The sequence below is a fragment of the Aotus nancymaae genome, unplaced genomic scaffold (assembly GCF_030222135.1).
Source record: "Aotus nancymaae isolate 86718 unplaced genomic scaffold, 86718_ANA_hifiasm-v0.15.2.pri h1tg000033l, whole genome shotgun sequence".
Taxonomy (NCBI): Eukaryota; Metazoa; Chordata; class Mammalia; order Primates; family Aotidae; genus Aotus; species Aotus nancymaae.
The window spans coordinates 10,174,546-10,200,369 of record NW_026988447.1 but is presented as its reverse complement, the minus strand read 5'-3'; the positions used below and the strand labels follow the sequence as shown (position 1 = coordinate 10,200,369).

General features: G+C 35.8%; 1 protein-coding gene across 4 annotated transcripts in view; it reads left to right on the top strand.

Moving 5' to 3' along the window:
• The first annotated feature begins 341 nt into the window (after positions 1-341).
• Positions 342-25,824, top strand: part of GRIA2 (glutamate ionotropic receptor AMPA type subunit 2) — a 142,426-nt gene continuing 116,943 nt past the window's right edge. For all 4 annotated transcript variants that reach the window (XM_064383791.1, XM_064383790.1, XM_012448485.2 and 1 more), the window contains exons 1-2: positions 342-847; positions 1,384-1,524. In XM_064383791.1, the coding sequence (XP_064239861.1) occupies positions 760-847; positions 1,384-1,524 (229 nt within the window). In that variant the 5' untranslated portion in view covers positions 342-759. The remainder of the gene's footprint in view (positions 848-1,383; positions 1,525-25,824) is intronic.

The following is a 25,824-nucleotide window of genomic DNA, read 5'->3' as shown; positions in this document are numbered from 1 at the left end:
GCAATTCGGCTTCTGCACAGCAGCCGGAAATCAGCTTTGCTGCATTTGTTCCAAGTTGGAGCATCTCCGCAGCAGCTGTAACAGTGGCACGAAGGTAGCTCTCTACTGGGAGCGAGGCGCTGTCCTCGGTGCTGAAAGGCAGAAGCGCGCGGTGGGCCCGACAGCCGGGAGACCCGAGGTCTAGCGGAGGGACAGCTGCTACCGGCCCCGCAGCGCCGCGCACGCGATGGGTTCACGGAGGTGCGGGGTGCCGGGCGCCGTGCGGGGGAGGGGTCGCGCGCGCCTGCCGCCTGCTGCTAGTCGCGCACGCGCGTCGGGGACTGCCTGCCCCTCTCTGTGACTTGCCTGTGTGTGTGCGTGTGTGTATGTGTGTGTGTGTGTGTGCGCGCGCGCGCGCGTGAGTGAGAGAGGAGAGAGGGAGAAGAGAGCGCGAGAGAGGGTGAGTGTGTGTGAGTGCATGGGAGGGTGCTGAATATTCCGAGACACTGGGACCACAGCGGCAGCTCCGCTGAAAACTGCATTCAGCCAGTCCTCCGGACTTCTGGAGCGGGGACAGGGCGCAGGGCATCGGCAGCCACCAGCAGGACCTGGGAAATAGGGATTCTTCTGCCTCCACTTCAGGTTTTAGCAGCTTGGTGCTAAATTGCTGTCTCAAAATGCAGAGGATCTAATTTGCAGAGGAAAACAGCCAAAGAAGGAAGAGGAGGAAAAGGAAAAAAAAAAAAAGGGTATATTGTGGATGCTCTACTTTTCTTGGAAATGCAAAAGATTATGCATATTTCTGTCCTCCTTTCTCCTGTTTTATGGGGACTGATTTTTGGTGTCTCTTCTAACAGCATACAGATAGGTAGGTACCCTTTGTGCTACGCTTTTGAATTGTGCATAATTTGGTGGTAATCTTTGTTCATAGTGTACAAATTAATTCATGTCATGTAGACTTATGTCATACCTTGACTGCATTCCAGATTTAAACTACCTAGAATATACATGTTTTTCTTAGGATGAAGCAAAAGGAAACGACTACGCCTTTTATACAAGAGAGGAAAAGGTCCTCTCATTTCTGATCCCCAAATTTTATTAATTATGCCTTAGCGACATTTTCCAGTTCGCTCAGATTCTCTTGGGGTCTGAATGCAAAGCTTGTGATTACAAGGAAAGGCGAAGGTTTCTGGCCGCCTACCTCCCCCTCAGACTCTCATCTGGGTCTTGACCCCTTGGCTACCTTTTGGATATTCGACCCCCGCTGTCCGAGTCCGTAGATGTGTTTATTCGGCCTATTAGCGTGAATAAGAGACTCTTGGACTGTTGGGCGCTAACGCGCGCCCCTCCTTTCCCTCCCGGACACTGACACTGTTCTCTTTGCTTGCTGTTTGTTCTTTGCAGGGGGGCTATTTCCTAGGGGCGCCGATCAAGAATACAGTGCATTTCGGGTAGGGATGGTTCAGTTTTCCACTTCGGAGTTCAGATTGACACCCCACATCGACAATTTGGAGGTGGCAAACAGCTTCGCAGTCACCAATGCTTGTAAGTAATGAATATTCATGCCTTTTGGGTGGTGCACGCGGAAAGCTAGCAAGTGTGAGTGTGTGTGTGCGTTTCTGGGGTGGTGTGTGTGCATTTCTGTGTGTCAGTGTGTGGGTGTGAGTGACTGCACACGCGCGTGCGTGTGACGGCGTAGAGAGAAGGTGGCTGTAATCTCGGGGACCCCCGCTGGCTGGAGGGGGCTGAAGAGGGAGCGAAAGGAATTGAAGAGTGTGCGCATTAGGGAGCTGGGGTGAGGGTTGAAGCGGAGGGCTGCTTCCTTGGGTTCAAGGGGTTTTCGCTCATCTTGAGTGCTTCAGGAGAAGCCCTCCCACCTCGCACCCCATCGTGCGCCTGTTGGCTCCCTAGAACACGTTGTTCCCCAGGGCGCGCAGTCGGGCTGTTGGACAGATCCCACGGGGGACTGCCGGAGCCCGGTGGCCGCCCACCCCGGCAGCTGCAGCTCGCGCCCGCGGCCCCGGGTTTAGATCTGCAGCGCCGGCTGGGCTCACCCTACCGCCCTCGCGAGCCCCACGTTCTCCTCTTCGGGACAAGTTGTTGAAATGGTTCTGGAGTTGGGATGGGGCTGTTACATAACGCCCACCCGAGGGGCGAGGAGCGGGACTGACGCAGGCCCAGGCCGGCCGGCTGGCGTGGGGGTGGGGCGGCGAGGAGGGGGCAGGGGGAGCGCTGTCAATTTCTCTGCTCAGTTGCGCTTCCGCCCAAGTTGGAGGGGGCGAGGCAGCCGGGGGCGCCGGGGTCAGCTAGCCAGCCGGGCGCGCTTTGTTCTCAGGTACCAGGGCTCCAGCGGGGGCAGCCAGGGAAAAGGACTGGAAAGCCCTAGGATCCGGCCGAGTTTGAAAATCTGAATAAGTCGCTGATCAGCCATTTTAGTATTTGCAGTGCTCCATATTAGCCCTCTCACTTCGCACAGTGCTCCGGGACTCGCTAGGAAGCTCTGTGGCGGCTTCAGATAAAGTACTGGAAGCCGAACAACTAGGGATCTAAAAGGATTGGTGGGGAGGCCGGCGGGCCCCGGGCCCTGCGCTCGCGCCCCCGCGCAGGCGTGGGCAGGCAGTTGCGGCCACTTTGCCTTCCTGCCCTCTTCCCGGCAGCTGCCATCATTTCCTGCCGGCTGCTCTGGGGTGATTCTTTCCTGCCCTATGTTCGCAGTCTTTAATTCATAGATAACAATTTGGGGGAGATTTGCGGATGGCTGACTTCCCACTTTGGCTACACTGAGAAGGGGCTGGGGGAAAATTACCACAGGAAAAGCCCAACTGCAGCTTTCCCACGTCACAAAAACAACTGGTTGCCATCCCACCTCCCTATTTTAAGCTTTAGTCGTTTATTCCGTGATTTAGCTTGATTATCTTATCAGGCCCATCATCAACTCTTGCAACTACTGTCACCTGGACGAATGAAGAAACAATTTTCTTTGACTGATAGAATAGGGGCATTGTGTGGTAATACTAGATGCTTAGGATTTAATTGTTTATAATGGACCTCTTTAAGAAGGTTTCACTGCTACGTATTTCCTTCAAATGCTGATGCCAAGTGAGAAAAGAAGGAAGAGCGGATGTGGGGGTACAGAACGAGACGGGGGGGGGGGGGGAGAGAGAGAGAGAGAGAAAGTGGATTTGCCGCTTTGAAAAACGTCCGTAATAGAATATCTCACAAAATTTTAGTACATGACATAAAAAGAAGTCGACTTAATTAAAATTTGAAGGCTTTTATATTTGACCTATTTACCTAACAGATTTAGACTCTTCATTTCATATCAGTAAGTTCCCATTTTTTGTGCATTACAAGTTTGTCATGCAACTGTTCTGACTGTATGCAATTGTATACTTACGTGAAAATGCTTTGAAAACTAATGAATCCTAAGAAAAGACTGTGGTTATGGGAAGTACATGGATTTTAAATGTGAAGTGAACCTATTGACAGCTATACTTTGTGAAAACAATGATTGCCAAGTTCACTCATTGGTGAAAATAATGAGAAAAACTTTCTGAGAAAATAACATATGTCCATTGACAAAATGAATATTCCTTGATTTCAACAAATGCTGAATTACTATAGTGGAGTCTTGTAAAGATAAAAGACTGTGGTTAGTTTAGGTTGTTAGGTTTAGATGCTCATTCTCAATATTTTTAAATGATTTTTTTAAAAATAGAAATTTTTCTGAAATAAAATATACAGCCAGAATATGTATATATATTAAACACATATGTAAATTCATAAATTTGCAGTGAACACATTCATGTAATCAACATGTGGATTTCTTTTAAAAAATTACCACACAATTTAATATGTCCATAGTTCTGAGAAGCTGGAATAATCAAGTCTTCATTAGCACAATTCTTTTCCCCTCCTCAGGAAGTGAAGCTGAAATAAATATGTGCACAGTTCCAGAGCCTAAAATTACTCCTGCATGAATTATTATAGGACAGTAAAACAAATTATTTTTAAGAACAGAACACATTTTAAAGATGACAACGTGAGAATTCACAATCATGGCATTTGCAACTCCCATGTTATAAGTAATCCTACTGATTGCTAAAAAGAACTAGGAGGGTACGGTGACAGAAGAGAGGCTCATTGGATAGAAATTTCTGGAGCTGACATCGACTCATTGACTGGGAAAATCACTTAACATATTTGTGATTCCGTTTCTTTATTCTCTTAGGCATTTCAAAATGTAGAGATTGCAAAATGAAATAGAGAATTTGTATCCTTCATTTTTTTTTTCTTTATGGTTTTGTGCTATGGACAATAGAAAATGTAAAATTAGTTTAACTCTTTTGAGATGAGAGAGAAAGAGAGAGGGAAAGGGAGAAATACTTGTGTAAACTGAAATCACAAAGTCAAGAAATGGATGAAAATCTCCAGTGTCAAATTTGTCAAGATGGGTCTTGATCATTTCAATCCTGCTTAAGGTTTTTCTCCAATGCTTATCCTTTGTTTTCTTGCCTTTTTATTCAGGGAAATCTATGATTATTTCCATATTAAGTGGAAGCAACAGCATTAAATACATTGACGGCTAAGATCAAAACATCTTTTTCCCACTTCCGCCAGAAATCTCAGGAGTTTTGCTATTTAACGACATTATTAGATGATATGTGTTATCATGCAATGCTCTTAAAATAGTTTGCTCTTCCAATCATAAAAATCCAACAGGGCTAAATTTGTATATTTTAAAAGTAGAGTTTTATACCTTAGCAATATAATTTCACAAAGGAAAAGTTATTAGTTTACTAATTTAATTTTATTCCTGAAATGGAGGAAATAATTGGGAAATGTTGAAGTTGACATTGATATAAGGATCCAGGGAGATCCACTGAATGGGTTAAGGTTATACAAAGAAAATGAAGTCATTCTATTCTGAACTGGGTAAAATGACTGTGTGCATCTTACTGAGCTCCCACATCCTTCCCTTTCACAACACAGTGGGATAATGAAAGTACCTATTTTGTTCCGTTTGTTTCCATGGGTACCTGAGGCAGTAGAACAGATTTTCAGTTTCTTTCCTTTTTTTCTCCATCCTTCCCTTTTCCTTTTCCTCTCTCCCCTCAATCATTTTTTCCATTCCTACCTCTCTTTCTTCTTAGCTAAAAAGAGTACTAAGAATTTTTTTTTCCTTAAGGTTGTTCAAACGTATGCCTTCATTATGAAAAATACAAAGCAGAAAACCAGAATAAAAACTCTGACACTAGTATCTGATGTGTTCAGCAGTTGAAACCAGTGATGGGTCCTGGGAATACAATCATTCGTTCAATAAATATTTAGTGAATGCCTTCAAGGCATCAGAGAACAAATGACTGCTTTTTTCATGTTAACATTTTTTTTTTCTAGCCTTTTCCCTCTATGTTCTTTTAAATAGTTTTCAAAACCTGTAGGCCTTCATGCCTTTAGTATGCATTGGTAGCTGTGGTTTTGTCCCGGAACTTTAGTATGAGGATATCAGGGAACTCCAGTAGTTCTTAAGCATAAGCAGTTTAATACAGTAACTAAAAAATTCTGCCTTCTTGTGAAAATAGTAACTTTGATATATATATATATATGTATATGTACCACGTATTATATGTAGCTAACGAACAAAACAATAGCAAATTTTAGGAACATACTAAGTATTTTTACATTGTAAAGGATTTTAGTAAACTTTAATGCTATGCTAGCTACTAAAGCTTGCTTAAAATAAAACTGTGTAAAAGGGCTGGAAACATGAGTACTTGATTCTATAGGGTTTGAAAATTAAAAGTATTAAATATTGAATTTACTCTTCAAAATCTTCCCTTTCTATTTCTTTTGATGACTGAATTTAACACATAATTATTAGTCTAAAGGTAATTTAATAGTTTTACATTTCAATTCCATATAATAAAATAAATTATAAAAAATATTACATTGAAAGAAACAGCAAATAAAAACCTACTTTTTCTCTAAGCCAGCAGATGGAGATGTTGGAGAAAATATTGTTGTTTCATAAAACTGTTGCGCACACCAAATACCTTTTAAAACATTGTAAACAAATTTATATAGATAAAATGAAAAAAAAAAGACATCTATTTTGAAGAAAACTATTCAAAATGCTGTCTTGAAAATTACATTCATTGCCTTTTAAAAATAGATTACCCTATGTTTTATTTTTTAGAAGTTAAAGACTGTTAGAATAGATTGTAAATGCTCTTGGAGGAGAGAGAATTCTAAAATTGTATTTTTTCAGTTTTTAAATCTTGATTCTCCAGCTATCATTTTTGAGCTGTATTTATTATCATTAAATTTTAGTCACAGATTACTGAAATTGTGTATCTGTGTTCATAGAATTAATTGATGTTTGCTAAGGCTTTATTACACTTGGATGAATGGACTTCTGTGTGTGTGTATTTATAGTTATAATTATAGAGTGTAAGTAGTTACAGATTGACTATGCTATCTTGTTTTGTCATGTTTGTTGACGTATTTATGAACACCTAGGGTTACTGACTTTATTATATGCAAAACTTTCATAAAACTAGACTCAAGTTGTACTCTCTTAAGCAAAATAAGAATTCATGGTATGAAGAAAACCATGAACACATGTGCCAGGACACAATACCGTGAAACCAGGTGTTGTAAATATTCAGTTATATTCAATTGGAAATTTTGATGAAATGCCTTTTTGTATATCAGAGTAATCTGTTACTGAAGTATTTGCAGTTAAAATTTCATACTTCACTTATCACTGAAGAATTTCAAGAAAATGAGTGTATTAAATAGAAATCAAAGAATGACATTGTTTGAAATACTCTATTTTGAGATGAGAGAAACTAAGTATTTAAATAAAGATTACCTTATGAAATTATAGAAGCTTAAATTAGTAAGAATTTATTCCTATGCTATACTATCTCTGTTTGAAAGTCTTGCAAGCTTCAACCTGCTGGCTCAAGAGGGATGGAGCATTTACATTTCACATCAAGCCTTTAAAGTGCTGGGGACATTGTACTGAGATGTTATGACAAGTGGATATTGATTCATGCCCAGATCTCAAATTTTCTCATAATCTCTTCCAATAACACTTAGCAAACTTTCCAACTTCTTAGAACCTTGAAAATTTTCAGGAAGGCTGAGAAAGGGCAGTCGTTTTCTAGTTATTTTAGTGCATTGCTGTATAATTGAGTTTTCAGAGAATATGTGTTTTTTTCTCTTCCTCCTCCTCCCTTTTAATAAAAAAGTCAGTAGAAGTACTTAATCTGCCGAGCAAATGCTATTACAAGAAAAAAAGTATAAATTGAGATAGAGAACTTTTTTTTTTTAAGTCAGCCAAGAGTGCATTACATTCAGAGGTAAAATCTTGTATTTGATGTAAATAAATGCCAGCTGGGTAGATTATATTTCATATCTTTTGACAGTAGATGTATTGAAGATACCCCAGATTTCATTAGGTGTTTACTCTTTTATTATTATGGCTATTTTAAGTAAACATTTCTTAGGTTCTCTCCAATGATCTACATAATTGCCAAACCTCTTCTATGACTGTGCTTCTTCAGTACAACAGGGAAATGAGTTGCTGAGTTCAATGTTAAAATTAGAAAATCTCCCATGATTTGAAATGTTCAAATATCAAAATGTTTATCAAATCAGGTTTTACTAGTTTGGAATAAAGAATGAATGTGATTCTTACAATGCTGTTGATGTCTAACACCAATTATTTTTCCGTGCTATTCAATTTTAAAGTATTTTATCGTCTTTGATAATTTTAACTGATAGAATGAAAACATTTTTAAATTAACAAAGAGAATGTAAAATATGGCCTTGTTGAAGGAAGGCCCTTGCTGCTGTTAACTGTGTGCTTTTCACAAGGCCTAGCTCAATTTCCAGTGCATTGATTCACTTAATAATTATTTACCTATTCAACACATTTAATTTTACAGTAGATGTTCTTATTATAAAAAATTATAATTTTTAGAGTTAGAATTTTGTGTTTGCTACATATTTGGATTTCGGAATACACAATTTACTTTGTAGCTTCCTTGAATACTATTTAGACAGAGGTGTAATATATTTATTTTTCACTTTCATCTACAACCTAGATATTGTCAAAGTTGTTATTTTTATCTCTAAGGCTATACTGATATATGTTAAAATGATACGCTGAATATATGTGCAATATACATTTTAAAAAGGATTTATAAATGCTAACTGTGAGAATGATGCAAAAACCATGTTGTGGCTGGGTGCGGTGGCTCACGTCTGTAATCCCGGCACTTTGGGAGGCTGAGGCGGGTGGATCACCTGAGGTCAGGAGTTTGAGACCAGCCTGGCCAACACGGTGAAACCCTATCTTTGCCAAAAATCCAAAAGTAGCTGGACGTGGTGGCATGCACCTGTAGTTGCAGCTGCTCAGGAGGTTGAGGCAGTAGGATTCGTTGAACCCAGAAGGCAGAGGTTGCAATGAGCCAAGATTATTCCACTGCACTCCAGCCTTGGAGACAGAGCAAGACTCCATCTCAAAAACAAGAAACAAAAACAAAAACCATGTTGCAAGTGGGTAGAACAGAAGATGCCCTTATAAGGGGCCCGACTGTTATGGGTCTGCCAAGCTTTGATTTTGGTTTTAGATGTTCCAAAAATGTGACCATTCATATTCCTTGAATGGACACAAAAATGTTTTAGTAACTCCCTCCCTGCCCCCAACCAGGATATTTTATACTACAGTTTTCTGTATTAATTCCTTTAATTCATTTTAAAAATGTACAGAATCAGAAAAGTATTATTTTTACTTTTTAGATGGTATCTGGGAATGAGAACTTTCTGGACATAGTTTCTCTTTGTGGACCAGTTACTCTATTTACATTAATATGTGCAATTATTTTGTATGCATATCCTTATTTTTTGTTTTTTAAGCCTGCAGTCTATGTTTAGGGTTTGTTTTCTAATAATTTGTTTTGTCTTATTTTCATTCTGTGGATAACTTGCTTGGGTGAAACACATTGTTATTACATGTTTTACTTTTCACACATTATCATATTAGTGGTAAAATCATCCAAAGTGCTTAATACTATCCCAGCCTGGGTGACAGAGCAAGCCTGGGTGACAGAGCAAAACTCTGTCTCAAAAAAAAAAAAATAATAGAGTCTTGAAATTTATAGATATCTTCAGCTGAATAGAACAAATAGATTTAGGAGATGCCAGGTTCCTTATAGAAAGGGAATTTATGAGTAGCTAATTTCTTAGATTGTTTACATTTTCATGGTTCTCAAACAAATGACATATGTAATGTTTATAGTTTTACTATTTGGATTGTTCTTCAGAATTTTACTTTATAATTTTATATATTTATGGTTATGTTATGTTGATACTTATATTTTTTCCTGACTCTTTCAGTATTTCAGATATAAGCACAAACTGGGTTGAATTGAGAAATGGCCTAAATTTTAGTTCTTTTAAAATACTTTCAATAGGGCATTTTATTTCATTTCCATGAAGTTTATTTACCCTTCATGTAAAATTGATTTCACGTAATAAATACTATGATGTTTACTTATTATAGTCCTCTAATACTTTCACTCTGATGAATTCAGTGAACCTGAGAAGGTAGTCCTGCAATGTGAATACTTTTAGTCTATCATTCCTAAATACCCGACTTACTGATAGAAATGACTGAAAAGTGTTTATATAAACCAGGTATACTCTATGCTTATTAAAACATGGTAGAATATTACCTGATTATTTATCCCTATAAAAATAGAATATGACCTAAGTTAATAATGTCTAACTTCAGCCTGAATTGAATGGAAACTCAAGTTAAATAACTTGATATAAGAAAAGTTTCCTCAGCCCATAAACCCTTTGCAGCTAAAGTTAAGTCTCTGTATTAAAATACCATTCTGTTTCAGATTTAGCATTCATTTTATAATTTCTCTAGCATCAGTATTCAAGTTATTGCAGTAAGAATATGTCAGCAATTTGTTTCTCTATATATTATTTCTTGTTCATGAATTAAAGGATAGAGTGGGGATGTTAAAATAAAAGTTTCAGGGTAAGAAAATATTTTTTTCCATATTGTAGATTAAAATTACTGTATTTCTTAAAAGTGATGGAGGGGAAGCTGTGAAGAAAAGGGCAAAACTCTAAGAGGCAGCATAACTTGGGGTACTTGGCAGGGCTGTAAGAATTTGGAACTCGAAATTAGTCTCTCCTTCCCTTCCTCCCTCCTTCCCTTGCTCCCTCCCTCCCTCCCTTCCTTCCTTCCTTCCTTTTCTCCCTTCCTGTCTTCCTTCCTGCTTCCTTTCTTCCTTTTTTTTATTTCGTTTAAGCTTCTCTTTGATTTGATGTTTGCTTTGTTTTCATGTCCGTGGTCAATCTGCTATACTAACATTAAGCTACTATAGAACAGTGCGTTCTTATAATAATAATAATTTTATCAAATAATAGAAGCTAGTTACTATTTCTAGAGGGAGACATGAAAAAGAAAGGAAGCAATATGTACTTTTTTTTCCATTTTATTATTTTATTTTCTTTTTTTAGAGACAGGATCTTGCTCTGTCCTTCAGGCTGGAGTGCAGTGAAGCTATCACAGCTTGCTGCAGCCTTGAGCTCCTGGGCTCAAGTAATTCTCCTGCCTCAGCCTCCCAAGTACCTGGGACTACAGGTGCATGCCGCCACTCTCAGCTAATTTTATTTTATTATTACTATTATTAATTTTTGAGACTTAGTCTTGCTCTGTCGCCAGACTGGAGTGCAGTGGCGCGATCTCGATTCACTGAAACCTCCGCTTCCCGGGTTCAAGCACTTCTACTGCCTCAGCCTCCCCAGTAGCTGAAACTACAGGGTCACGCCGCCACGCCTGGCTAATTTTTTTGTATTTTAGTAGAGACGGGGTTTTACCGTGTTGCCTTGGCTGGTTGTGAACTTCTGCGCTCAGACAATCCGCCTGCCTTGGACTCCCAAAGTGTTGGGATTACAGGCGTGAGCCACCGCGCCCGGCCATAATTTTATTTTTTATTTTTGCTGAGACGAGATTCTCGCGATGTTGACCAGGCTGCTCTTGAACTCCTGGCCTCAAGCGATCCTGTCACCTCGACCTCCCAAAGCACTGGGATTATAGGCATGAGCAACCATCCTCAGCTAACAATATGCATTTCTCTGAGGCAAAAACACAAATTTAAGGCACTTTATTATTCTGGGCTGGCAAAAAGCCATCCTTGAAAATTATGAGGTAAAATACTGACTGAAAAGGTGTGAAAAATTTTATAGGTAAAAGTATACACTACGGAATATACTACTAGACTGTGAATTTTATAGAGAGCATGCACTGTGTCATAGTAAACTTTGTCTTTTGGTTAAGGTACGTGAAATGTAGCAACTTTTGATAATTACCCCTGGAGCTCATCTTAGCAGAACAAAGAAAGGTTTGTCTTTTAGTTTATGTTATACTCATATTGTATTTCTATTTCCTTAACACCTAAGTTGAAGATTTTTTTTAAATTAAAATGTCATGTTTTTCTTTATTCATGTATTTAGTATGTCTTGGAAGAATATTTAAATTAATGATAATTCTGAAACGATATGTAATTTTTCGTCATTGAGGTTACTCAAAAATGATTCAAAGGAAAATTTAAGACTGAAATACAGAGCACAGTGAGTTTTATTCTGAAAAATAAGGACTATAACATATACAATAATTAGCTTGGTCTATGTATTTGAAAATATCGTCATACACACTTTGGTGATACTAATTTGGAAAATTGAAAACATATTCCTTAAGGGCTTTAAGCTATTATGAATTACATATATATTTAAAGGGTCTACCTGTGTTCACTGATTCAGGTACCACATAAATTGTTTCTACATTACATTTCTACAGTGTGGGTAGGGTGGTTTTTTGTTTGTTTGTTTGTTTTTGTTTTTTGTTGTTTTGTTTTTTGTTTTTGAGCTGGAGTTTAGCTCCTGTTGCCTAGGCTCAAGTGAAATGGTGTGATCTTGGCTCACCGCAACCTCCACCTCTCGGCTTTAAGCAATTCTCCTGCCTCAGCCTCCTGGGTAGCTGGGATTACAGGCATGTGCCATCACGTCCAGCTAATTTTTGTATTTTCAGTAGAGACAGGGTTTTTCCATTTTGGTCTGGCTGGTCTCGAACTCCCGACTTCAGGTGATCCTCCTGCCTTGGCCTCTCAAAGTGCTGGGATTATAGGCATGATTCACAGCACCCGGCCAGGGTTTTTTTTTTTTTTTTTTTTTTTTTTTTTTTTTTTTTAAGCACCTCTCATCATTGGAAGTCTAGCAGAGAAAGATCTCAAAGTGGAGCTCTCTAGAGATGTGTGTGTTTTGCTAGGTTTTCTTGAGACGTACATTCCAAATCATGTCATAATTTTTTTTCTTCATTCATGTGTTATCTTCTGTTTGTGAGAAATTGAAGAATTTCTATCTTGCTTTTAATCTATGCATGAAATGGGAGATATTTTGCTTTATAATTTCCAAGCACCTTTACCATTTATAATTTTACTTTTATTTTTTATCAGGTTTTTAGTTGTTACTGGTTTATGCTATTATTACTAATTTACATATAGAAAGGAAATTTTGAGAACGTAGGCAGCAATTCAGAAGGGGATATGAGGAAGCTGCGTATATAGTTTCTTTGGAGGGAAGGATCACAAAATATTCTTCTTTATGTTTTAGAGCACACACAAGTTCAGGGTTGTCATCTTAATGATGAATACAAAAGTTTTTCATCTGTCAAGATAAAAAAAAATTGATTCTTTGTAGTATGTTGGCTGCATTTATTGGGATTCAGAATAGCATGGGTTAAGCATCTGCACTTGTAACCAAAATCTGGTCTTTGTACTAGATGTGTGACATTGGACAAGTTTCTTAGTCTACGTATCAGTTTCCACCTCTATAAAAGGGAACCAGACATATAGGATTGTTTGGAAGATACACATTAGTCATAAAACACTGTGAGCTGTGTTTGGCCCATGTAAGTACATAAAAATTAGCAATATTTTATTATTACTTCCCGTGTTAGATTTTTTTGGGTAGTTTTGATGAGCACTTGCTATGAGAGGCAGAAGACAAAGAAAAATGCACTTCTAACTTCCTTGCTGGCATCTTTTTCTACTGTTTGTAAACCTAGGCAGGACATAATGCCATTTGTTGACAAAGAAGAGACTGACAAAATAAATCAGGTAAATCACTTAAAGATATATTTGGTGCACTACAGTATGAGAATGATTTTTAAAACCCGAGATGTTGAAATTCAAGTAGTACTTTGAATTCGATCTTCCCCTTTATTGCATGTCAGTTACATTTCAGAACGTTGAACGATTTAAAACTCTTATATTTTTAGTAGATATTTCAAGCACATAATCAAGATATCTCAACATTTCATGGAACTGAGCACATTATGGATTCCTAATGTTTTATTTTATTTAATTAATTAAATTAAATTCATTTAAATGAAAAGCAGTCAAGAGAACATAGACTTTGAATTTAGTCAAAAATAGGTTTGAATATAATTAGTAGCTTTATGATACAGTCTGTGTTTTTTCCTCTTTGTAGAATAAGGCTCAGTTTCCTTGTCATATCTGATAATGAGACATTACATGAGAAAATAAATGTGTAGATTGATTTATCAGAAACGTTTCCAGTATTTCCTTCTTCCCTCTATATAAGCCCTTTGCTGGGAACCAAACCCCATGCTCAGAGCAATGGAGGAGAATAAAATGGAAGGTTCGGCTTGAGAAAGCTTAGATATTTTATAACTTTATGTATAATTTTTTTTCTTCCTGAAACACTTTCATGTCTGGTTGATCCTCACTGTAGCTCAGTAAAATTTATAGGATAAGTGAAATTATTATTATGCCCATTTACAGACAACAAAACAGAAATGTACGTGATTCATTCTAAGCTGCTATAAATTTGTGGAGAAGCTTTCACCTACAAAACAAGTTGGTGACTTCTTAAACCAGAGCCTCTGTTCATCTCAGTTGGCAACATAGCCAGTATATTTGAATGGGCAGCCATGAATTAAAATCATGGCTTCACCATTTACTAGTTCTATGATGTTGTATGAATCAGTTAAACTTTCTAGCCTTGTTCCCTCCTCTGTAAAATAGGGGTCATTAAAATACCTGCCTCATAATGTATTTGTCGGGTTTAAATGATAGTAATTGCCCTGTATAATATAGTGAATAATATTGCCAGTTTCAGGGATTCCAATTCCCCTGAGTGTATATGGCTCAGATATACTTAGCTCCGTGCTTACAGGTGCATGGAAGAGAAGGTAGCTAATAGTTTTCTTTATGTAATTTTCAAAATAATAAACTTTAATATAATCCAACCATTCAAGCTAAAAATAGAGACTAGGATTTTACTTTATCATTATTTTTATAATTCTACTGAACATGTACATTTTACAAGAATTTTGATGGGTTCTTGATCCACAAACCCTCCCCCTGCAAAATTCAACGGATATATAACAAGAACTAAATCATGCATAATTTAAAAAATGTGGATGGGGATTAACATTTAATATGGATATCTGATACTATTCAGTTACCAATTCCACCACTGATACATTTGCACAATAAAAATGATGGTAGATATTTCCCATGAATAAGATCTTATTAAACTTGGGACAGGTTCAATTTGACTTCTTCCCTGGGGATCTGTTTTCTGCATGTTGCTGCTGGTTGGCTAGGTCACTGTCATCTTTTTACAAGTTTCTTCCCCAGCATAATATAAGGAGGCTCTTTTTGTCTGTTGCTAGTCTGTTGAAAGGTCTGGAAGGTTTGAAACATTTTCAAATAATTACTTGGTCAGAGATTACTTCTCTTAGGGAGCAGAGAGATGTGCAGTTGTGTGGGGTGGTGGGGGGAAGATTTTTACTTACTGATAATGAATAAAAAGAAGGACTTCCTACATATGAGCTTTGTGTAGTTCATAAAATATTCACTACCTTATTCTGAATTGACTCTTATTATTCTTATATTGCAGTTAACAGCAGTGACATAAACTCTTTAATGTAGGATCATAAGACCTTTGGTCAAAATTACTCTTTTTAAGCAAATCTATATATTTACAAAATAAAGTTATATTCCTGACTTTGGCTTTGGATTGGAGATGGAATACACTGATAAATGCTAAATACTTCCTCAAGGATCTAGAAATAGAAATACTGTTTTAACCAGCAATCCCATTACTGGGTATGTACCCAAAGGATTATAAATTGATCTATTATAAAGACACATGCACACATATGTTCATTGCGGCAGTATTTACAATAGCAAAGACTTGGAACCAACCCAAATGCTCATCAAAGATAGACTGGATTAGGAAAATGTGGCACATATATACCACGGAATACTATGCAGCCATAAAAAAGGATGAGTTCTTGTCCTTTGCAAGGACATGGATGAATCCAGAAGCCATCATTCTCAGCAAATTGACACAAGAACAGAAAACCCAAACACTGCATGTTCTGAATCATAAGTGGGTGTTGGACAATGAGAACACAAGGACACAGGGAGGGAAACATCACACACTGGGGTCTGTTGGGGGGTGGGGGGTTAGGGGAGGGATAGCGGGAGTTGGGGAGATTGAGGAGGGATAGCATTGGGAGTAATACTTATGTAGATGATGGGGGAATAGGCAGCAGACCATCATGGTATATGTATACCTATGTAACAATCCTGCAAGATCTGCCCATGTACCCCAGAACTTAAAGTAAAATAAAAAATAAAAAAAAAAAGCTACATACTTATCTTTGAAGTTCTTATATCTACTTTGTATGCACCAAAATCCTATCATAGGACTTTCTTCTTTCTTTTCTTCCTTTCTTAAATTTTTAGTAGATACCTGCGCTATATACCAAACTGTTACTGTCTAAAGTGACAAAGAACAAGATAAGGCTTCTGTATTGAAAATTGTTATGGGTTCAAAATCTTTTCCCTGTGGCAAAAGTAGAAGTTGTTAATCTAGGTTAGCTAGATGATTTATTATATTACATTAGTCTCTGTAATAGACATTATTTCTAGGTCATTTGTAAGTGTTATCCTATACTTTGGACCTAGGTTTTAAATTATCTTATAAACAGAAAAGATAATTCCAAAAATTATAAAGAAAACATTAAAAAGATTCTCAATGGAAGGTAAAGCCATTATCTCAAACACTGATTTAGAATATATTGCTGAAAACCTGGGTAGCCAAATGAGTGGTACTGCTGTTAACAAACTAATAATGCCAATTGCAGATCTGTTAACAACAAATTCAATTTTTTGAATCATATTTGGAGATGACAATTTATATATGTTTTTGCATATGATTGTTTTCTTTCATTGCCAAAGTCTCTTCAAATCCATTTAAAGCGACATAGGCTACATAAGTTGCTGGGTGGTGCTTATATAAATGAATTTATGTGAATTAATTAATTAATTATAATAAATACTATTTTAGGTTGTTAGCTGAAGAAGCAAGTTGCAAGTTTTAAATAGTAAGTTTTACAAAATATTTTAAAATGTCAACACATAGTTTAACACTTTGCTAATATCTCTTGTTGAAACGGATTTTACATAATTTAAACCTTGATTATTATAGTAGTTTGAGAATTTCAGGTAGAAAATCATGATTATCTCAAAAATGTTGATGCAGCTTTAACATGCAACAAAAATTATATAAAAAGAATTAAAATATTTGCTTACAATAACATTTTGGTACTGTGGATGATTTAGAATGTAAAACATGCAGAAAAATTGAATTTAGCTTCGTGTGGTCTTTATATTTTGAAGCTTAAAAATTATGATGAAAATAATCATGTGTATGGAAATTTAGAAAACACTACACACGGGATATAATAAATATTGTCTTTCTTTCAACTCAGTTCTATGTCTCTGAGTTAATCTCTATTGATGGTTTCTACAAATGGTAGTATGATATGCATTGTTCTTTATCTTGATTGTTTTCTTCTTAACATAAATTGAGTGCTCCTTTTATGTGCAGACACTTTCCTCCTTTTTTTGTAGTTATTGCATGGTAGTCTGTTGTTATTTAGCCTGCTTTTTGTTGATGATTGTTTTCATTTTTGCTGTCTCTTTTAATAGTATGTCCAAGTGGGTTTGTAGAATAAATTGCTAGTCAAAAAGTGTTTGCATTTAAAACTTCGCTGGGTCTGCAAAAAAGGCATCTCAATTTACAATCCTACCTAGAGTGTATGAGTATATCTGTTTGTGCCTAATATCACAAGGCGTACACAATGTTAAACTTTTTAAAGCTTTGCTCTTGGTATCTCATTGCTTACATTTACTATGGTAAGACATCATTTGTATTTCTGTGTATGTGTGTGTGCATACACACACCTGTTCATTTCTTTGCCCAGTTTTCTTTTGGGTTGTTGATCTATATATGAGTGAGTTTATTTATTATTAGTTGATATGTACATTAAAGTAACAAACACTTGGTGATGTGTTTCAGCTATTTTACCTGGTTTTTTGTCTTTTTAACCTGTTTATCACTTTTTGGAATGACAATTTCAGTTCATGATTTTGATGAATACACATATTCTTAAATTTTAATTAGTCAAATTTAGAAATTGTTTGCTTAATTTCCACATGAATTTTGTACTTTGCTCAGAAAAACATTTCCCACACTATTTTTTTTTTAACTGCCCATGATTTAATACCATCATATTTTGGTTTTATGTTTCCAAATCAATATGAATCATCTGGCTTTATATGATTTAAAAAAAAAACCTGAGAGTCCAATTTTTTTTACCTTCATAAGGTTAGCCAATTGTCACAACACAGATAAACATGAATTTTTTCTTAATTGATTTAAATGTGTAAGTTATTTTGTTTTGTTTTGTTTGTTTTTAATTTTGAGATAGGGTCTCACTCTGTTATTCACCCGGGCTGGAGTGCAATAGTATGATCATGGCTCATTGTAACCTCAAACTCCTGAACTCAGGTTATTCTCCTGCCTTAGCCTCCTGAGTAACCAGGACTACAGATCCATGTCACTGCCTGGTTAATTTTAAAAAATTGTCTGGCTGTGTGGACCAGGCTAGTCTCGAACTCCTGGCCTCAAGTAATCCTTCCATTTTGGCCTTCCAAAGTGCTAGGACTATAGGTGTGAGCCACTGCACTTGGCCTAGATTTTTTTCTTAAGTAAATAATTCCTTAAGGAGTTACAAACAGATAGGGAATTTACCCAGAATGTGAAATAAAGAAGATTAAAACTCTATTACAAGTAGAGAGATGTAAAGTCATGCAAGGCATTTGTTTCCTGATCAATGTTGTTATCATAAATTGTGCTTTTGTGTTTCTGGGGTCTCAGATCAATAAAAGAGGATGTCAGATTTTGAACATTAACTGAGCCCAGAGGGATAAATAAAGGATTTTATTATGTTTTTTGGCTCGTGTCATAGCAGCAATATCACTTAAATAGACTACTCGTGTTGCATATTTCTTAACCTACATCAAGATTTAAGTAATGGGTTATGATTATGTGTTGGTTCTTGAATATCACCTGAAGTTAATTCAGTGTAACAATCCATATGTGTTCACAAATAGAGTATTAAAACTAAAGACCACAATCTATATGCAATAAAGAAAGGTGAAGGAACTCAGATACTATGGCTTTATTAACTAATATTGTATTCAGCTTCATCCCCAGTTTGTCTTAAGAACCGGTTATGTGCTCTACTTAAAGCTGAGTATCATGCTATTTATGATATAAATTTGATTTAAACTGGAATACTAAATAAATTGCTAAAATGTTACTTACATCAAGATATACTTTCAGCCTGCCTTATGGTGCGTGTCATAAGCTGCGTATTTTTGGCCAACCATCAGGGAAATTTAGAAATCTTTAACCACTTCGTTTTGTGGAATTATGAACTGAATGTGGGCTTACCGACAGGGGCAAAAGATGAGAAAGGACCTTGAAGACCCCTTGGCTTTCCATGACTGTTAAGGTGGAAAGATTTTAACTTTCAGTATAGTTTAAAGCAATGTATTTTGTATAATCTGCAAGACTCTACTCATCTGCTTATATTTTAATGTATCGTTTCTTGAATAAAAAAAATTGCCCTTGTTGAAAAAAATAAATTTACATGAGCAGAACTGCATTAAAGCCATTTGTATACTTCATTTTCATAGTTTCATAATACACCAATCATTTCCATTTTTGCAAGTTTTTAAAAATTCTTCAGTTTTTGCAAGTTTTAAAAAATTCTTTTATCCATTATAAAATATTTCTGGAAATGAAAATTCTTTTGCATATATATTTTTCACCATTTCAGATGACTGAAGTGTAATTACTGGATTAAAAGCCATTTAGAATGTAGTTAAGTAAATCGATTTCTGATATATGCTAAGGAAATCCAATCCAGTTTATAATCCTATCGACAGTCTATGAAGAGTCTAGTCTTTCACACCCTCAGCATCAGTTATAAAATTTTAAGTTCTTACATGTTTCATATCTAAAAACATTTTTGTTATATAAAATAGTTTTTCATATTTATTATTGCACATTTTTTTCTTTTTTAATAAACAGTTTATTAAAGTCTTTTACTCAATTTTTATTGTCATTGTGGTATTTTTTCCTATTGAATTGTGTGAGTTATTTATTCAAGATGACTATGGCAGAGGAAGATGGAACTAGAAAGTTGCAGATCTTGCAATTTGATGATTCTTCCCAGACAAGAACCATGCCATATTAGCTTGCATGTCATTCATTAGAACTATTCCCATGAAATGCCCAACCTCAAGTGGGAGGAGATTAATCATCCTTGTGTTGAGAATAGAACTGGACATTATTGGTGAATATTAGTAATGCCCACAATATATGGCACCCCTTTGCTAATCAAAACATATTTAATTCTTTGCCATGGTTTATTTTTTCTTTCAATTTTGTATACGATTTTTTTAAAGGTACGGTTTCAAAGATATGCATTTTTTTTTTAAATGTGTTCCCCTCTGAAATATCTGCAAATGTTTAAAATTTCCAGTAACAGAGGAGGACAGAATGGAAAAGAATTTGCCTCTGCCTATTCTTCTAGTGGTTAATTCTAATTAGCAAAAAAATTATATTGTTTCTTTTATATTGTTCTATTGTTTTTCATTATAATTTGTAATAATATACTTGAAACCATATTTTTAACAGAAATATTGTCTTTCGACTACCTACTTTATGAATTGATGACATTGGTGAGTCAAGATTGAGAACATCTATATTCTACTTTGTATTTATAATTAATTGGTCCTATATACATATACATTATATATCATTTACTTTAAAAGCAAAAAAAATCAGTAAATATTATTCAATGCAGTCAAATACCATGCTATAATTAAATTTTCCATTTTTATAATTTTTTTCTATATATTTGAAATTTCCAAATGTCGTTATACATTATGTGGTTTTAAAATATGCTTAATTCTTACTATCATATATATAATTCATGCATTCTAGTCTTTCCAAATACTTTTTTTTCATCTCCCTTATGCAAACTAGGTTGGTTTCTCTTGAAACTCCTGAACAACTGACATATTGGGATCGCACTGTCCTTTTGTAGTTGACCATATAATTATTTCTTGACTTATTTCTTCATATGCTTTAAATACATTTTTCTTTATTACTTACACTAGATTACTTAAAACATATATATGCACACACACATATAAGTGTGCATGCATGTGTGTATGTGCATGGGTGACTGCGTGTATAATATTTTAATGAAATCCCTGATTGATATGTTGGAAAAAGGCATAAATGCCTTCATGATATCCCTAATATTTTTCATCTTACTGAGTCTTTTCTATTTTCAGAATACATTCCATTTTTCTTTTCAAGATCAATTGTGTTCCAATTTGGAGCAATTAATCTAGGTTTAGATAACATTTTTCCACACTGTTTTTAAAAATATCTTGGAGTTTCTCATTTTATTTTTTTTATTTTTTCTTGTACTGTGGGACTTTGTCTTACATTTCATTTATCTCCTTTTCTTCCTAATGTATTTCTTTCTCCACTTTATGCCTGGAGAGCACTCACTGGAGTTTCCTGTTTTCCTACAATTTGAAATCAGTGTTCTCTAATCTTACTGCATTGCCGTCAGCTGGGACCTTCTCTTCATTCTTTTGATTTGAGGCTTGTTTTGTGAACTCCTAGATTTTAATTTCTTTTTTTCTCTTTCTGATTGTCTCTAGAGCATCTCCTTAAGTAACTTCCTAACAAAGGGTATTTTGGAGGTAGATTATCTGACTTTTTGCATGTTTGCAATGGTTTTAATTCTCCTTTCATGTATGACTGAAGGTTTTGCTAGATACAGATTTCTAATATGAAGATCACATTTCCTTAGAACTTGGAAAGGAATGACCAGCTTGTCTTCTACCATCAGATGTTGTTTGAGAAGCCTAATCCTTGTTTTTTTGTGCATTTATTATTTCCTTTGTGGCAGCTTTCAGGATCTTTATCATTAGTCTCCTTAAAATTCACAGTGATGTATCTAAATGGGGACTTTAAAATCCTTCCTATTTAGGACTCAATGAAGATCTGACAAGTTCTCAGGGATGAATACTTAGAGGGCTTACCTCTCTCCATTTGCTTTAGTTCTTTCTAGATTTATGTTTAGTTGTTTTTGTCCTTCTTGTATTTAGTGTAACATAGACAAAAAAGATCATACATATTTTTTTCTGATATTATACCTTTAAACATTTTTACTAATATAATGCAATTAAAATAGATTACATAGCATTCATCTGTTTGGCTATGTAGAACATCTATATACTTCTGAGATTGCCTTGAGTGGTTCTATCTAAATAATACCCTCATATTTGCTTTATCCCTTCTTCCTCGTTGTATGGCTATTAAAAAATACAGCTTTCATGGAATTTTGAAAACCATAGAGAATTGTTGGGAGAAAAGAAATGTGTTTCTAAGTGTTGATGAAAAGGATACAAGAAGCAATAACTGAACATTATAATAAGGGAAAGAGATGAGCAGGAAACCTTAAGCGATGGCATAAACAATACATTAATTGGTATGTGTGTTCCACATTACCAGTTCTTATTTCATCTTTGTAGTCCTCTCTCTTGTATTTAATTATAAGTTGCCTTTCTTTTCTCTTTACAAGAGTCTGTAAAACTTTACATTCACAGCTTTTATCTTTGCTATCTCATTCTTTTGGTAGAGTCTTTCTTTATGTTGGCAGGGTAGTTGAACATTTTGTATCTTTTTGCTATTTTATCTTCAGCATATGGTTTTGAGTTTTAAATGTGAAGATCATGATAACCTTCATATCTAGAAATTTTTCTCTAAAAATCAGTCAGGTTTAGGCTTTATTTATGTTTTAGCAATACACTAGTGATGAACAAATAGATACTCAGTAGAAAAAAACTATTAAGTAATTGATGTAAGAAACAGAGCCCTGGAAATGGCAGGATTTTATTGTTTATTGCCTACTTTTTCTTATCCTTTACCTTGTTGATAATGGAGATGATCTGTTGCCTCAGAAAATAAAAGCACACTGAAACAATAACCACATGAATAATGTGTTTATGATTGGGAGAACGTACAGTTCACCAAGTAATATTTTTTGATGAAATTCAGGCAGATTAATTTTATGCTTTCTGATGATAGAAGTACTGATAAGATTACAAATCTCATGTAACCATTCAGAAAAGTTTACCACTTTTCCCCTGAAAATAATCTATAATTGATTTTCATTATTTACAGTAGTTATATTCTAAAAATTCTTCTCTAACACTGAATTAGCAAATACTGAACCATTGCTCCTAGGAGAAATTGAATTAGTTTCCTGTGAGTCTCTCATCACAACATTTTCATCAACTGATCAATACATAATATTGTTTATGCGTGTTTATGTTTACAAACATCTTATTTCATATATATTGTTTACAGATATCTTTTTAAATATACATTGATCCACCAACACTGAATTCATGCCCAACAGTACTATAATTCAAGCCTGAAGGGAGCTTATCTAACACACATATTTTCTCAGTAAAGCACATCACAGTCTTCTTGTGCTTTAGAATGCTAGACAACAATGCATATCTATGCTGGGCAGCCACTTTAAACAGTGAAATTACTAACAAAAAGTGCAAAGATGCAAAATGAAAATGGAAATTAAATAGATTGCCAAAAGGACACTTGTTTACAGTATGGAAGCTGACATAAGAAGGCAAAGTGTTGCCTTGTTCGATCTCAGCTGGAGACGTATGCCAGGTAACTCAATTTTTCACTGCTCTGCAAATGTCCATGAATGACTGTAAAAGTGCTGCAAGTATAGATTTTGAGGTTATAAATACATTTTAGTGAGTAGGCAAATTCACAAATAATAAATCTGTGAAAAATGAAGATAGTTTCTATTTGATTTGAGTGAGTTTAGGCAAAACAGATAGCTTTTTATTTATTTTAGAAATCTGACAGAGTTTAAAGGATTTCACCTTGCTCTGAAATGTTTATAATTACCTGTGCTGACAAAGCACCTTGGATTTGGAAGGATTTGGATCTGAATCTGTGGAAGAAATTGAGGGGAAATGAACACGCTTATTCTCACAAATTCAAATTCATGGTGGCACAGCTGAAGGACAAAGCATTTTCTTTTGTTTTTCTTTTCTTGTAGTGAGTGTCGCCTAAAGGAGAAAGATCTAAAGCACTGAAAGACGTTAAGCTTCTTTGAGGCGTCTAAGCAACAATTTTTGTGAATCCTGTTATCACAGGATTTTTCCACTTTTGTTTTGCTATTCTTTTCACTGGGAAGGTTAGAGTGCTAACAAACATAAAGAAAAGTGAGGTTGTGTGCTGCATGTACCTGTGCAGAATTGGCACAGTATTTGGCTCTGAGTTTGGATGGGCATAGGCTTTACATAGGCTTACCAGAATCTAGCTATCATTTTCTCTGCCCGAAAGGTTATCCTAAGCTCTGAGGGGTTAGAGGTGAAGAGGACTAGAAAGGTGTACCCTCATGAAGCCTGTGTTAGAATGGGTGAATGATGATAGACAAATAACAATAATAAAAAAAAAAAAAAAACAGAAAAAAGTGTTACAGCTTGGGAAATGAACTTTAAATGAAATCAGTAGGGAGCAAGATGGAGGAACTAGATGAAGACGCTATGCTAGGTAGGCTGAGTGAGGAAGGCCTCTTATTTAAACAGGTAAGACCTGAGCTGCGACAGGCAGATGAGAAGCAGCTGGACACATGAAGAGTTGGGGAAAGAGCATCCCTGCTAGAGGGAACTAAGTACAAAGGGCCTGAATGAGAACAACCTTGGTGTGATTACTCTCAAGTGGAAAGTAACTTTGCAACGGAGAGAGACAGCAAGAGAGTGGGCCAGAACAAACAAACCAACCAAGGAAAGCTAGAGAGATCAGCAGGAGGCAAAGCGCACAGCTCATTGTGAGGTATAGTAGGCAGCTTGAATTTTGATTTAGGTGAATTGAAGATCTGCATAACGTCAGACTGAAAGGTACATAGTAAGGCAAGAAAAAGATCTTAACTGCCTACCTCCTTAGCTTCATCAGAGCGAAGGTCAGCAAAAATATTCAATGGGAAAAGCGAAAAGATTTCCATATTCACAAAATCATTTCAGGATAAGCAAATATGTTTGTCTGATTGGATTCAGATTTTTCCTTTTTTTTTTTTTTGGTTGGAAGCAACTTGTTCTGAATCAACATTTCTCCAGAAATGTCTTCAGCAACAAATAGTTTTTATTCTTAAAGGGATGTAAGGTTCATTGTGTTGTGGATTGTCCTATGTAACAGAGGCCACTAACACTAGAGTGATTACTCAGAACCTTTAAAGTTTGTCTCTTATTTTGGCACTGAAACTATTTTCTGACAGTAATCTGTTGGCTTTGACTTCCAACCTCTTCACTGTGAATGATTTTAAAAAAATCATGGACGGTCTGGCCTCAGGGTCACCATTTCCCTCTTTGACTCCTCAAGCTGAGTCAGAGTCGCTAGTTGTGAGGATGAATGAGGCCTTCCTGTAGGCATGTCGTTGGTTACATGAGTAGTTTGTACTCTGCAAGCCAGAGTGGAGAAAAATCTGAAATTTAATTTGCTCATCTTCTGATTGTCTTGATAGGCCTGGCCAATTTTTTCATTGGATAAAAAAATGCTACATAAAAAAGTAATAGCAGAAATATTGTCATTTTCTGAAAATTTATATTTTTCTCAATTTGTTTGTCTGTTAGACAAAAACAGCCATCTACATAGAGTAAATGAGGTGATTATTTTCAAATACAAAATGGTAGCAGGCTTAGAGAGTGTAATCAGAGCTTCCAGTATACAAGACTATTTAGGGAAGCTGTGATCGTCCTATAATCTCCAACATGACTATGGTTTCTATTTTCAGGTGATAATTAAAGTGGCATCATATGCTTCAGGGCTTGTTTCTGCTGCCAGGTTCAATCTATGTCCATGGAATGAACTCTGCCTTCCTTGTGGAAAAAAAAAAAAAAAGAAAACACTCTGCTTTTCTTTTCTCTTGATGTTAGTGATAATAGACTTGGAGTTACAGGTCATTCAAAGGAATAGAGTCCAACCTAAAAACAAGTCTCCTGAATCTTCTCCTATCTGCTTCATTAGAATATTTATGATTTCTAAGTGAATTAAGAGCAGTTTTTTTTTTTTGAAACTGTTAAAATCTAATAACTTTTGAAAAATGAAAGTTTAGAGGAGGTTTCCTTGTACTGCCAGAAGCATAAGTGAAATGAGATCCAACTATAAAATATCAGGACTTCAGAGCTCCAGGATGAATGTCATGCTAAGTAATAAAAACAATAAATTATCAGTATTTGG